Below are 15680 nucleotides of genomic sequence, written 5' to 3' on the forward strand. Positions count from 1 at the left end.
AATCCAGCACCCTTTGCCATCTCTGGCCTGGAACACCGCATTAACTGCCCTGATGGGTCTCCAGCCTTGAGTCTCCTATCCAATCCACATGACACAGGGCAGAGCTTTCTCAAATGACATCTCCTCAGGCACACTGAGCATTTGCTCTGTGCCAGACCCTGCCCTAGTTAGTTAAGATACGTTCAATGAATCCTCAGAGCAAACCTATGAGGCAGTTACTGTTAGGATCCCCATTTCGCAGATGGGGAGAGTTTAAGCAGCCTACCTACGTCGTTGGTGGAGGCAGGCTGGAATGTGGCTCAGGACCACGGGCTCCTGGCCACCACTCCTGCATCCTCTCTGCCATCTGATCCCATCACTCTCCTCTTAAGACCTTTGACGCCCGCCCACCAGAGATGATGCAAGCTACCCGTTCAACTTGCTCTCGGACACTACGCTCAGCCCCGCTTTCCTATGGCCACCCCCGACCCCTTCGCGTCCCTGCTGTTGTCGGCTCCTCTGGATGTCTCAGACGCTCTTGTTCTCTTTGCCTTTGGGCCTTGCATATGCTGTTCCCTGGGCCAGAAGTGCTGCTCTGCTTCTTCCCCTCCCCTCTGCCTGGCTAACCCACTTCCATTCCTCTGGTCCCAGCTTAGAGTCCATCTAGTCCAAGCCTTTGCTGGGGAGCCCCCTTAGTGTCCCCAGGACACCTCAGACTTCTCCCACGCCCGCCCAGGTGCCTGCTGTCTGTTCACATGCCCATGAGGTGTGAGTCCCAGGCATGCAGGAATGAATGAGTGAGTGAACGGCGAAGTCTAGGAGGGAGCTACTGGACATCAGTCCCAAAACACAACAAAATGACGCTGGAATGAGATGCAGCCGTGTACTGTGGGGCCTCCAAGGTGGGAGAGAGGGAGGGTTCTGAGAGAGAAGGAATCAGAGGGCTGACACAGACATGGCTCCTTAGCCAGGCTGAGAAAAGGGAGATTCTAGCGAGCTATCCTAACAGTGTCAGCTCCTTTTTTAAATATCAGCTCTCGCTTTCTCAATCCCCATATGCACCCCCTCACCCCAGGATCCATGCTGACCCTCCCCCACCACCCCAATGCTCACCTACCACCCGGAAGACCATGGAGGTAGTGTGCACGCCCCGGGCATTGGTGGCCACACAGGTGTAGTTGCCGGCATCTTGGAAGCCTACGTGATCGAGTTTGAGGGTCAGGACTTTTTGATAACGGTTGTCACGGAAGTCGGATTGTTGAGAGATTGCAAGCTGCATCCAGAAGGAACAGAAACGGTACACAGAGGTGATTTAGGAATTAGAAAGAGCTGGGTTCTAATTCTCAGCCTTTAAGGATTACTATCTGCTTTTCCTTGGGCAGCGGCTGAACTGTGAGCCTCAGTTTCTTCATCTGCAAATTGGGCCTGACACTGGCCCATGCTTCTAGGGCTGTAGTGAAGAGTAAGTGAGATGGAGAATGCAAATGGCATAGGGCTATGCCTGGCATGCAGAAGGCATGGGGAGGAAGTATGTTCTTAGAAGTGGCCTAATGCCATTTCCTCCTGAGAAAACCCCCTGTTCCTCTCTCTAGAGTTTTTCAGAAATAATCCTTACATTCCTGAGCCTCAGAGGTGGCCTTGGAACCCCTTGCAAAGTCAGAAGTGAGCTGACATGTGCCTCTTGTCTACAGGCTAGGGCAAAGGTCATGGGTCAAGAGGGCGGAATACTGCCTCCTCCCTCTCCCGTCACATGTGTAGATGCAGGAGCCTGAGACTTGCTTCTGCATCATCTGCTGACCAGCAGTGAGACTTTGGGAGAGTTACTCCCCTCTCTGGTCCTGAGCCATGCCCTCAGCTCCCAGTGCCAGCTTGAGGTGGGGCCTGGAGTGCCAGGAGGACAGGCAGGACCCCATTCCCACCCCCAGGTACTGACTTTTGTGTCTCCACGTTGAAGGAAGACATCAAAGTTGACATCAACGTCGCTGGCTGAGCACACGATCTTAGCAGTCTCTCCTTGAATCCGCACCAGTTCTGCAGGCTCCAGTGTCAAGGTCGGCGGTCCTGGGATGACTGAGGTCAGGGGAAGGCATCCATGAGCACCCAGGCCAGAGCTGCCACTCTGCTTCCTGCCATAGGCCCAGGCTCCCTTCCCAAACCCTGGGAGGCAGCCATGACACCTCAGTTTTCCCTGCAACAAGTCCCATCTCCTAAAAGGACCTTGAATAGTCCCCTTGGCTCCATCACCAGCACCTATCCCCAGTCACACCCTTTCCCTCTGCTCTGGACTCCTGCAGCTACCTGGAAGGCCTCCTTGCTTCCTCACAGCAGCCAATGTGAGCTCCTTACAAGGAAGATTGGGTCACGCTCCTCTCTTGTGCTAACATTCCGTGGCTTCTCATCACTCTCAGACTAAAATCTGCAGTCCCTCATACCTCCCCAGACCCTGTTCCCAACCTGTATGCACTTGCCACCCACCACTGCTCTGCAGCCACGTGGCCCCTCCCACCCAAAGATGCGCCCTTGCCCTTCCCTTTGGGAATGCTTGATCCATGCAACAACCACACTTTGACTGGTTGTTCTCACCCTTCACATCTTCAGCTCAAACATTCCTCAGAGGGGCCTCCTGTCACAGGTTAGCTGAATTAGCTTTGGGCTTCCCAGGTGGCACTAGTGGTAAAGAACCCTCCTGCCAATACAGGAGACGTAAGAGACTTGGGTTCGACCCCTGGGTCGGGAAGATCTCCTGGAGGAGGTCATGGCAACCCGCTCTAGTATTCTTGCCTGGAGACTCCCATGGACTCCCCTACCCAAATCTCTTCAGCTTGGTTTCTTGTTCATCACACTTATTTGCTTTCTCTCTCATCTGTCATCCCCAGTAAATGAAGGTGGTATCCCTAGTATGGTATGCCTAGTTTAGGCACAGCTAACCCAGTGCCTAAAACAGCGGTAGTGGTTTAATCGCTCAGTCGTGTCCGACTCTTGCGACTCCACAGCCTGTAGCCTGGCAGGCTCCTCTGTCCATGGGACTCTCCAGGCAAGAATACTAGAGTGGGTTGCCATTTCCTTCTTCAGGGGATCTTCTTGACCCAGGAATCAAACCCAGGTCTCCTGCACTGCAGGCAGATTCTTTACCAACTGAGCCACGAGGGAAGCCCTAGCCTATGAATTAACATCTCTGGCTGTGTTGAAAGATAACCTAACTCAGTTTCTCAGGGTCAGATGCTAAGGAGCGCACTCATGTCCCAGAGTCATGGCAAAACGAGGGCCCTAGGATCCCTCTGCAAGGTGGGCTACAGGGAAAGGTCCTGCCTGGCTCCTCTGCACACACAGTGGGTTCCCTTGGCTTCCTGGACAGGTTTTGTGGGCTCAGGGCCTTGGGCCAGCCCTGCCACTCTGACCCTGGCCTCATTGCTGGTGCTTGCTTCCTGTCTCAGGCTCAGATTCTGATCCTGGGGTCCTGCTGACTCACACCAGTCCTCCCAGAAACCGGAATCCATCTACCAGCCCAGCAGAAACAAGGGGGGAGCGGACAGGAGAGAGACTTCAACACCACTGATGCTGATGCTGAGGTGTCCCATGCGCCTGCCATCCTGACCCCCCATGGCATTGCTCATGGTGGCCCCCTCTCCTGCGCTCAGCACCCAGCACCTGGTGGGCCCCGAGTAGGAACCCATGTCTGAAGGGGTGGGAGAGCTTCGGGCCCTCCTTCCATTCCTGGAACACCTGAAGCCTGCTCCCAGCTCACGACTGTGTACCTGCTGTTCCTCTGCTGTTTCCACCTTCTCATAACTCACATTTCTGCTCAAATAAAACGGCACTGTCTCCATGAGCCCCCCACGCCCACACTCTACGCCACCGCCCAGTTCAATGCTTTCCATAGCCTGTTCCATGACCTGAGACTGCCCTGCCAGCTGAGTTATCAGCACACATGTGGTTCTCCTCCCAGCACCTCACACCTCATGGCCTTGCTTCAGCAGGTGCCCCGTGGATGCCATAGGCATGACTGGGAGGAAGAGGTGAAACGAAGCACCCACCCTTACTTGCCCTCCAGCCAGGCACCAGCTCTCAGGTCAGCCCTGTCCACGCACCTTTCTGAACTTTAAGCCGGATGCTGAGGGACTTCACCACCCTGCCAGCCACCCGAGCGCTGCACTCGTAGTCCTGGCTCTCAATAAACTTGGCCTTGTGGATGGTGAAGCCGTACCACGGCGAGAAGGAGTAGCTGGTTTGGCGCAAGACAGGCCGGCCGCGCACCCGCGCCAGCGAGACGCCCGCCTCCAGTGCCGGGTCGGTGAGCAGACAGGGGAGCAGTGCGTCCTGACCCTCCAGCACCGTCACTTCCTCGGCCAGGACCCTCCAGGGCCGAGCAGGGTCTGGGGAGCATGGAGATACAGGGTTACAACAGCCCCTCCCTCCGCCAGACTAACCAGTCCCTGGACATTGGTGACAGTGAAGCTCAGAGATGCTGTTTGTTTGCCTGAGGTCACATAATACCGGGGAGGCTCAGCTGATGCTTGGGGGCGCTGGGGCCAGGTCCAGCCCCACTATTTAATGCTGTGTGATCTTGGGCAAATGACTCAGCCTCTCTGAGCATCTGGAAAGTGGGCAGAAACAAGAACCTTCTCACAGGGTTGCTGTGAGGAATGAAGTTAGAAGCACTACCACAGGTCCTTGTTCGTGGCAGGTTCTCAGTAAACGTGGAGCTGGCCTGTTATGATGGCTCACGTCAGGGCCCAGCCCTCTTGGCCATTCCTGGTGGGCCGTGCTGGGCTAGTCCTCTTGGGAGGGGGCTCGTAGTCCTCACCTTTGACGTAGAGGTGGATAGCAGCAGTGCCCGCCAAGGGGTCTCCAGGCTCAGTGCAGCGGTACGTTCCCGTGTGTAGGAAGGTGGCATTGTTCGTGCTGAGAATGCTTCTGGGGGCATCAGAGTCCAGAGTCCAGTAGGGGGAAATGGGGCCATCCCACTTCACGCTGCCATTGCTCATACATTGCAAGGTCACCGCTGTGCCTGGCTCCACCACCAGCTCAGGGCCACTGGGCTCTATCACCGGGACCCCCTGACCTGGTGATGGGAAGTGGCAAACAGAAGTGAGGGCTGAGGTGACATCCCGTTGGCTGTACCCTGCCTCTGACATGGGTGCTGCTCTGGCAGGGTGCTGCTGGTTCTGGGGTTCAGCTACGAACTGCAGGACCACCTCGAAGAAGTCCCTGCCCCTCTCCGGTCAGTCACTCAGGCCCTGCCCCAAACCTTCTGTGATGGACTGACGTCTCTGATGTCTCTGAGAGAAGGGGACTGGGGGCTTTCTTGGCCTCCCACCCAGCCACTGTCCCATGGGGGCTACCCCGGCCTCTGGCCTCAGTCTTCCTGGCCATGACTGCATCATTCTCCCCAGGAGTGGACTCTTTCGGCCTGATGTAATAAATGGCCTGCATTCCTGCTACGAAGTCCAGCACCTAGCTCAAAGAAGGGGTTTCAAACAAGCAAAAATGAAAGTCGCTCAGGCGTGTCTGACTCTCTGCAACCCCGTAGACTGTAGCCCACCAGGCTCCTCTGTCCTTGGGATTCTCCAGGCAAGGAAGAAACAGATGAATAGAATGTTCGTGGCAAAGTGCTCTGAATTAATTCACACCAGGAAGAAGAAAAAGGGGCTTCCCTAATGGTCCAGTGATTAAGACTCTGAGCTTCTACTGCAGAGGGCACAGGTTTGACTCCTCTACATGCCACACGATATGGCCAAAAACAAATAAAAATGCATATACCTTAAAAAAATATTTTAAAGAAATAAAAGAAGAAGAAAAGGGGTGTGGGATCTTAGCATAGCAGAGTTCAGAGTCTTCTGCTGTGCCTTCTCTCATCACTGGTCTGTAGCACAGTGGGGAGGTTCAGAGGCTCTGTGCCTCAGTTTCCCCATATAAGATGTGGACCAAAATTATACCCATTTATTGGGATGTCAGGAGATTTAAATGCACAGAAAGCTTTAGAACATCACCTGTCACCAAATATAAATAACTCAGCCAAGGTTAGCCATTCTATTTACCATCTAGTCTACCCCCAGGAGCCCACCCTAACATCCTAATGCTGCTGTGTTTACTAGGGAGACAATCTCTTTTAAGGAAAATTTTCTTGAAGGAGAAAAGAGAACTTGAAACTCATCTCAGGCCCTCCGGGAAGAAGGCCCATTGCCTCTGCAGTGTCAGCATTTTTCCAAGGCCTAAAATAGGGGTAAAGGAGGGAAGTGAGAGCTGATTCAAGGACATGGAGGGGCTGCCAGGCGCCCTCCAGCTTGTGCAGGCGGAAACACATTGCTGGCACCCAGCCTAGCCCCCGTTTCCGCTCAGCCTGCAGTCCTTCTCCCAGGGAGGCTCTCACTTCTGCTTCCTGGCCACTGTCCCCTTTAGGGGAAAGAACCCCTCACCCCGCGAAACAGGCGGTACCACCTGCTGGGCACTGGCATGTCCCAAGCTGTGGGACCCGGCACTGCCACTGACCTACTAGGTACCCCCCTACTGATTCCAATCTGTCTGTCCCAGTGATGGGGCCACGGACATCCCAACCCTGAGGGAACCAGGCAAATTCAGGGACTCTTCATCATCTTGCACAAAAGCTTCATCTTAAAAAAAAAAAAGTGTAATTATTTGGCTGCATTATGTCTTAGTTTTAGCACATGAGCTCTTTCGTTGCAGCATAAGCGCTCTGAAGCTGCAGTGTGTGGGCTTAGAGGCATGTGGGATCTTAGTTCCCCAACCAGGGATTGAACCCATGTCCCCTGCATTGGAAGGTGGATTTTTAACCACTGGACCACCAGGGAAGTACTGCACAAAAGCTTCTTAAATGGGTCTTTCCATCCCACTGCACCCTGCCCTCACCACAAACCCCCGAATCAGAAAGATCCTCGCTGTCAAATTATTTCAGGATGACTTAATTTATGTTTTGATTTTGTACACATCAGAGATGTGCAGGCTTCTGATCCGCATAAAGGATGGAGTGACCAGAGGAATACTGCGGAAGCCGACGCCTGGGGGTTGTAGCCAGGCTTCCCTGTGCTGCTGACCCCCAGGGAGAGGGGCAAGCATCATTTTTGGCAGGCTACTGGCAAGTCCCAACAGAGCAGGTGCTAGCCTATTACTGCTGCAGCCACGCAGGGCATCGGGGTGGGGGTGCGGGACTGGGGGGAAGAGCTTGACTGTGGGCTCACGTCAGCCAGTCGTCGCTCAGTCATGTTTGACTTTTTGCGACCGCATGGACTGTAGCCCACCAGGCTTCCCTGTCCATGGAATTCTTCAGGCAAGAATACTGGAGTGGGTTGCCACTTCCTCCTCCAGGGCATCTTCCCGACCCAGAGATCGAGCCTGAGTCTCTTGCATCTCCTGCATTGGCAGGAGGATTCTTTACCACTGTGCTATGCCAACCTGGGTCTAAAACGTGGCTCTCCCCTGCTAACTAAGAAGGCTGCTTAACCTCTGACCCTCAGGCTACTCTTTCAATGAGAATAATCCGAATTTCCACATCTGAGAGGTCCTGGGAGGATTCAAGGAGGTGATACGCAACCTCTGGCTGAGTCAGCTCTCCTGTCCTATGTTACTGCTTCAGCTGCTGCTGCTGCTAAGTTACTTCTCCTCTCTGATCCTGACACTCTGACAGCTGAAGTGCTAACTTTTAAAGGTCACAGCCTATGCCTGTAACATCCCGCGGTCTCAAAGTCTGTGACTCTGTATTCTGCTTCTGCCCCTGCTGGGTCTCACAGGCGCCTTCTCCTTCCTCCACCCCTCCCCTGTCCTCTAACTCCAGCCTCGGCCTCCTGGAAGTGTAGTCAGAGAGGCATTATCTTATTTGGTCCTGTTGTCTCGAGTATTCATGCAGGACAGGGCTGACACCCTCAGCTTCCGCTCCAGCTGCCCACTGCTGGCTTGACTGGAGGGAAGGAAAAGCTTGCTCAGGCCTTTACTCCCTGGGTGGGGGCCAGACCCCTTCTGTCCCTTCACCCCACCATCTCATCTCCCCAAACCTTCTCGCCCCCTCCCACTTGCTTGGGAGACCCCCCTCATCATCAGCTCCCAGGGTGTGCCCCAAACACCCCCCACCTCTCCCCCAACACACACACACACACCCACACCCACCCACCCACCCACCCACGCCATGCCAAAGTTTGGGGCACAGCCTCCTCCTTGGCCCAGAGTCTTAGCAAGCCTCTTCTGGCCTCTAGGGTGCACTGATTCTGTTCCCCAACTTTCTCACAACTGCCCCCCATTCATCACTGGTCTACTGAAAATGTAGGCTTCCAGCCAGCAGTCCCCATTTCTTCTTTCCTTTGAGGCGAGATACTGGACAGCCCCTCCATCCCCCATCAGTCTCCCACGGGCATTTTCTGGGCAGGAAGATAGGACAAAAGAGTGAAATTAAACCCACAAAGCTTTCTAGGATGAGGGGAATAGTGTCTATCTTAACTGAGATGATGGGGACACAAGCATATATACTTGTCAAATCTCATCGCAGGTGCTTAAGAATCTGTGCTTTCTATTACACATAAATTCATCTCAACAAGAGAGGACAGACTTGCAAGCCCAGCACAACTGACTGGGCCCAAAAGAGCCCTTTAGTGGGCCATCTCCCCCTCAGGGACCAGACGTACCTATTTCTCAGGGTCCTACAGCCACAGGACTGTGGGAAGACTGGAGATGCCACTGCCTTCCTACCCCACTCACAGTCTCCATCCTTCCCCAGTGTTCCTCCAAACAAGCAAGAAAATTTAGGGGCGCCCCTGGTGATCCAATGGTGAAGACTTCACACTCCTAGTGCAGAGGGCACAGGTTTGATCCCATATCCAGCACAGAGTGGCCAGAAGAACTTAACGTGTTTGTTGGGCCTACTGTAGATACGAGTCCAGCACCTAGTCCCCAGCCTCCGTTAGGGACCCTCCTAGCGGGAGATCCTGCATCACCAATGCTGTCGGAGGGATGGGATTCGGGCGGGGTCTGCTCCACAGCTCTCTGTCCTGAGGCCCCACAGCCTGTGTATGGGAGGATTTCAGCCTAGCAGACCCTCGCTGTCCTCCCCTGAGACAAGCTGCTAGCCCTGTACTCTCTCGTCCCAAACTTATTTCTCCTGAGCCCTGGGCCAGAGAGGCTAACCTCTTACCTCTCCTTCTGACTTCTTGCCCAAGCTGTCCAAGGAAGGACCATTGCCTCTTCAGGCCCCTCCAAGTCACATCCTGCCTCATTCGCCTCATGAGTCCCACACTGGCAGTGCCAGCGGAGCCGCGAGGGGCTCTCTGGGCCACGCTGCTCAGCGTAGGTCTGGACCAGTGGCACTAGCATCTCCTAGGAACTCGCTAGTCATGAAGAATCTCAGGTCACACCTGAGACCAATAGAGTCAGAGTCTGCACTGTAACAAGATCCCTGGGGGATCTGTGTGCACAGCGGGGTTTGAGGAGCATTTTGTCTGGCCCATCAGCCCCCAAAACATGCTGTTGACCGTTCGGTAGGCACCAAAGAGCCCCGAGGGCATAGGAATGTGTTCAGGACACATGGACAGTCACCATCTGAGCTGGGCCAGGTCCACAGCCCTGGCCAGGCTGCTTCCACCCATACCAGCTTTCCCTCCACTGCCTTTCCAAAGCAGACACCCACACACCCACAGTCCAGGGCTGGGGAGATGAGAACACGGAGTGGAGACACCTAGTGAGGGGCAGAGGTTTAGAAAATCCTTCCCTCGGAACCCTGTCACTACCCTGTCACCCCCACCGGCCCTCGAGGCTCTGGTTCTGCTCTTACCATGCCAAGCTGTGGCCACCAGCAGGATCAGCAGGGTCCGTGGGCCCATGGCCTCAGCAGGAAAGTAGCAGGCTGATGCAGGGCTCGCGGGTGGGCAGAGAGCCGGATTCTCAGACACTGGCTCTGATGGGACCGGACCCGCTGGACATGTGTTCCTCTCCACTAGCCCTGGCTGTTTGTCTTGTTTTCCTCTTCCTCCTTCTTCTTGGGCTGATCCCACTCTTCCTCTTTTAGCTAGGCAAGGCAACCACAGAGTTTGGAAATCTTGGTTAAAAACAAAACAAAACAAAATAAAGACATGACCCCCAGGGGGCGGGGTTGGAGTAAGGGTAGGACCACTAAGTTCGGAGCCCTTCCGAAGCCGCCTCTAAGGGGCCCTGGGAGTAGAGACATGCCCAATGTTAGACAGGCAGCTGACTGTACACATGGGGTCTCCAGAGCAGCAGTGGGCTCTTGCTAAGTGGAAAAGGAAGTTAGGTTGGTCTGGACAAGCCTGATAACAGATAGTATCAAGAAGCTTCCATTTATAGGATACTCACCAGCCAAACCTTTACATACCACTGTCCCCTTTTGTTCCCACAAAAATTTTATACAGTAGGTACTGTTATCATTCCCATTCTACAATGGGAAAATTGAGGTTCAGAGAGCTCAAACACTGTAAACTTGCCCAAGGTCACATAGCTACCAAATGGAGGTGGAATTTGGATCTAGACAACCTGAAGAGGATAAGACTGAATAGCATCACTGACTCAATGGATAGAAATTTGAGCAAACTTCGGGAGATAGTAAAGGACAGGAAAGCCTGGCATGCTGCCATCCATGAGGTCCCAAAGAGTTGGATATGACTTACCAACTGAACAACAACAGCAACATCACAGGCTATATAACTGCCTTTTTCTGAACTAATTAAGTTTGTTTACTTTTACAAAGGGGTAAACTGTGCGGCTGTACGTCTAAGAAAATCAGCATTCCTCTGCCGCCTTTCCTGGATGCAGTTGCGTTTACCACTTTTAGTTGATTATTTCAGTGTCTTTATTTCTATTCAAATGGTTATAAAATTAATTCTGGAATCTAAAAAGAAAACCACTCAATAAACATTGATCCAAGAAAATGATTAATCTTTCCATAGACTTAGAACTATAAGTATTAGAAATACATTTCTGTCTTAGCAAAGTGTTTTGAACCTTTACAAATCATGAAAACAAAGACATAGAAAATCTGACCAGACCTATAACTATCAAAGAGATTCAATCAATCAGTAAAAACCACCCAACAAAAAAAAAAGCACTTAAAGAAATAACCCTGATTTGTCTCAAGCTCATTCAAAAAAATAGAAGATAACTGGGCTCTTCATAACTCATTCTATGAGGGCTACAGTAACTGATTCCATCAACAAAAAAGAATATCATAAAAAAACTATTAGACGAATTTCTCTTATGAACCTAACTGCAAACATACTCAACCAAATTCCAGCAAACCAAACCCGACAGCATATTAAAATGATTATACACCATGCTCAACTGGGATTTATCCAACAAATGAAGAGGTGGCTCAGTACAAGGAAATCGACATCACAATAATACAATGAGAGGATTTCACATGATTATCTCAACTTACACAGAAAAAAGCCTTTAATAAAATCTAACATGCTTTCATGATAAAAAAAAAAAACCCAAAGACTAGAAATAAAAACACCCTCAAAATTATTAAAAGCATATATAAAAAAACCCACAGCTAACTCAAAGATAAAACATTGAAAGCTTCCCTGCCCCCACCCCTCCCACCACAACTTTACATCAGCAACAAGACAAGGACAGCATACCTCACTGTTTCTATTCAACACTATACTGGAGGTCCGAGCTAGAAAAATCACAAAGAAAAAGAAATAAAATGCATCCAAATTAAAAGAAGTAAAACTTTCTGTCTTCACAGATGACATAATCCTATATACAGAAAATCCTCCTCTGCCCACTGGACTTTCCAGGCAAGAATACTGGAGTAGGTTGCCATTTCCTCCTCCAGAGGATCTTCCTGACCCAGGGATGGAACCCGCATCTCCTGTGTCTCCTTCTTGACCACTGAGCCACCAGGGAAGTTTTGGCTTTGATTACACCACTACAAAATGTGCTTTTGCTTCCATCTAGCAAAAAAATTCCATGTCCTTACTGATGTTCAGTTAAACAATAGATATGACTAATTTAAAGTGAAAAAGTGATAAATCCATAGTTCTTCAGGCACTCTATCAGATCTAATCCCTTGAATCTATTTCTCACTTCCACTGTATAACTGTAAGGGATTTGATTTAGGTCATACCTGAATGGTCTAGTGGTTTTCCCTACTTTCTTCAATTTCAGGCTGAATTTGGCAATAAGGAGTTCATGATCTGAGCCACATGATCTGAGTCAGCTCCTGGCCATGTTTTGCTGACTGTATAGAGCTTCTCCATCTTTGGCTGCAAAGAATATAATCAATCTGATTTCAGTGTTGACCATCTGGTGATGTCCATGTGTAGAGTCTTCTCTTGTGTTGTTGAAAGAGGGTGTTTGATATGACCAGTGCATTCTCTTGGCAAAACTCTTAACCTTTGCCCTGCTTCATTTTGTACTCTTAAGGCCAAAATTACCTGTTCTTGCATGTATCTCTTGACTTTCTACTTTTGCATTCCAGTCCCCTATAATGAAAAGGATATCTTTTTTGAGTGTTAGTTCTAGAAGGTCTGGTAGGTCTTCATAGAACCGTTCAACTTCAGCTTCTTCAGCATTACTGGTCGGGGCATAAACTTGGATTACTGTGATATTGAATGGTTTCCCTTGGAAACAAACAGAGATCATTCTGTCGTTTTTGAGATTGCATCCCTGTACTGCATTTAGGACTCTTGTTGACTATGACAGCTACTCCATTTCTTCTAAGGGATTCCTGCCCTCAGTAGTAGATATAATGGTCATCTGAATTAAATTTGCCCATTCCGGTCCATTTTAGTTGACTGAATCCTAAAATGTCAATGTTCACTCTTGCCATCTCCTGTTTGACCACTTCCAATTTACCTTGATTCATGGACCTAACATTCCAGGTTCCTATGCAGTATTGTTCTTTACAGCATCAGACTTAACTTCCATCACCAGTCACATCCACAACTGGGCGTTGTTTTTGCTTTGACTCCATCTCTTCATTCTTTCTGGAGCTATTTTTCCACTGATCTCCAGTAGCATATTGGGTACCTACCGACCTAGAGAGTTCATCTTCCAGTGTCCTATCTTTTTGTCTTTTCATGCTGTTTATGTGGTTCTCAAGGCAAGAATACGGAAGAGTTTTGCCATTTCCTTTGCCAGTGGACTATGTTTTGTCAGAACTCTCCACCATGACCCATCCATCTTGGGTGGCCCTCCACGGCAAGGCTCATAGTTTCATTGAGTTAGACAAGGCTGTGGTCCATGTGATCAGTTTGGTTAGTTTTCTGTGATTGTAGTTTTCATTCTGTCTGCCCTCTGATGGATAAGGTTTTCCAGGTTAAGTAAATATTTCAATCAGGAATGTGGGTATTTCTTGCTTTTGGAGTGTGTTTTTTAATAAATTGAATTCCAGAGCAGTGGTTTTATGAGGGGTGTATAATGAATTTCTGGGCTGTAAGTCTTAAACCTACACCCTATCCTAAAAGGTAAAAGAAGTTTCCAAAGTTTTTCTTAGTAATACAGCACAGTGAAATACATAGAATAGATGTAGATATCTATAGAATAAACTTGAGAGTTCAGAAAGAAACCTTTACTTCCATAGTCAACTGATTTTCAACAAGGATGCCCAAACCATTCAATGTTGAAAAAGTCTTTTCAACAACTGGTGTTAAGAGAACTGGATATCCACATACAGAAGAATGTAGTCAGACTCTGATTTCACATTACATACAAAAATTAACTCAAAATGGATCAAAGAAAAAATATAAAGGCCTAAAGTATGAAACTCTTAGAAGAAAGCATAGGGGTAATTATTCATAACCTGAAACTGAAAATGTTTTCATAGCTATGTCACCAAAGCCATAAGCAACCAAAGGAAAAAAAAATAGATAAACTGAACTTCATAAAAAATAAGCATTTTGGTGGCTGGAGCTTAGATTGTGTTCTATAAGGTCAGTGAGTGGGCAAAGGCAGGTACATCCAAGTACAATTCAGGAACCCCAGCCTCAGAATCACAGGGGGACCTGTGAAAATGCAGATTCCAGGGCCATCCCAGGCCTGCTGAATTAGGGGTGGGAACTACACAGGAAACAGGCTCTCTTGGGAATTTGGATGCTTACTTATGTTGGCCCCACTGCCCTCAAAAGCCCATGGATGGGGATAGAGGAAACCTGAGAATCTCTAAGATACAGGAGAAGTTTGTGTCTGGTCTCGGGATGGGGTACTTAGCTTCCATGCAGTTGTCACAAAATCTCTGACCCGGGCTGGTGGGACCCTCTTGGTGGAGGGTGTAGAGGTGGAAAAGGTGGCTGATCAGGGGGACAGAGGTCACAGTGCCCCTGAGGGGAGGCCTAGGCCACCGCAGCAGAACCTGTTGCTGTCCAGGAGATCGGAGGAAACTGTCTGCCCTGTTATTTAGTGTATCTGCCCATTCTTTCCATCTCCTTAGATAATATAAAGTTTATAGATACATCTGTGTTTTAGTGAAGTGTTTTGAGCCTTTGCTAATGATATACACCAACAAAATCAGTTAGGCACTAGAAACTGACCAGACCTATAAATGACAAAGACATTCACTCAATCATCAAACACCTCACAACAAGTTAAAGCCCAGGACCAGATACTAATAGTTTCACTTCTGAATTCTACCAAACATTTAAAGAATTAACCCTGATTTGTCTCAAACTCATTTAAAAATTACAAGATGCCTGAGCACTTCTCAAGTCATTCTATGAGGCCAGCATTACCTTGATACCATCAGTAGACAAGGACCTCATGGGAAAACTACAGACCAATATCCCCTATAAACATAAGTGCAAACATACTCAACCAGATACTAGCAAACCAAGACTGACAGCCTATTAAAATAAATAACACCATTACCAGTGAGATTTAGCCCACTTTGCAGAAATACAAAGGTGGGTAAACAAAAGAAAATCAACATTACATTAATAGAACAACAGAATTTCACATGGTTATCTCAAATGACACAGAAAAAAGCCTTTCACAAAATCTAATGTACTTTCATGATAAACACACGAAAGACTAGGAATTTTTAAAAAATCCTCAAAATTATTAAAAGCATATTAAAAAATTCATAGCTAACTCAATAATAAAATATTGAAAGCTTCCTACTCCACACCTTATATCAGGAACAAAGCAAAGATACCAGCTATCACTATTTCTATTCAGCATTGTACTGGAGGCTCTAGTCAGTGTAATCACAAAGAAAAAGAAATAAAATGCATCCAAATGAAAAGAAGAAAACCTTTCTCTATTCACAGAGAACAGAATTCTTTCTATATACAGAAAGACCCTAAAGAGTCTACAAAACACTCTGAAATATTAGAGATAATAAATGTATTCAGCAAAGTTACAGGATATAGGATCAACAAACAAAACTTAAGTGTATTTCCATACACTACCAGCAAACAACCAAAAAGGAAATTTAAAAATAATCGTGTCTGCAATAGTATCAAAATGAATAAAATACGTGGGAACCAATTTAATGAAAGATATGCAGGACGTAATTACTGAAAACCACAGCACACTCCTGAAAGAATTTAAGGCAATTGATTATCAACAAGGATGCTATTACCATTCAATGGGAGAAAAACAGTCTTTCCAACAAACGTTATTAAGACAATGGATATCCACATACAAAAGAATGAAGTAAACCATACTTCATATATGTTCAAAAATTAACCTAAATGGATCAAAGACATAAATAGAAAGGCTGAAAATATGAAACACTTGGAGGA

The 15680-nt window shown here is 48.7% G+C and overlaps 1 protein-coding gene across 1 annotated transcript in view; it reads right to left on the reverse strand.

The window, feature by feature from the left end:
- The window catches only part of CSF1R (colony stimulating factor 1 receptor), a 32241-nt gene extending 22046 nt beyond the window's left edge, over positions 1 to 10195 (reverse strand). The window contains exons 1-5 of the mRNA XM_069592412.1: positions 9752 to 10195; positions 4784 to 5041; positions 4068 to 4352; positions 1913 to 2049; positions 1093 to 1252 (exon numbers count right to left, since the gene is read on the reverse strand). Coding sequence (XP_069448513.1) covers positions 1093 to 1252; positions 1913 to 2049; positions 4068 to 4352; positions 4784 to 5041; positions 9752 to 9800 — 889 coding nt within the window. The 5' untranslated portion in view covers positions 9801 to 10195. The remainder of the gene's footprint in view (positions 1 to 1092; positions 1253 to 1912; positions 2050 to 4067; positions 4353 to 4783; positions 5042 to 9751) is intronic.
- Between the last annotated feature and the right edge of the window lie 5485 nt (positions 10196 to 15680).

This window comes from Ovis canadensis, chromosome 5 (assembly GCF_042477335.2).
Source record: "Ovis canadensis isolate MfBH-ARS-UI-01 breed Bighorn chromosome 5, ARS-UI_OviCan_v2, whole genome shotgun sequence".
Classification (NCBI taxonomy): domain Eukaryota; kingdom Metazoa; phylum Chordata; class Mammalia; order Artiodactyla; family Bovidae; genus Ovis; species Ovis canadensis.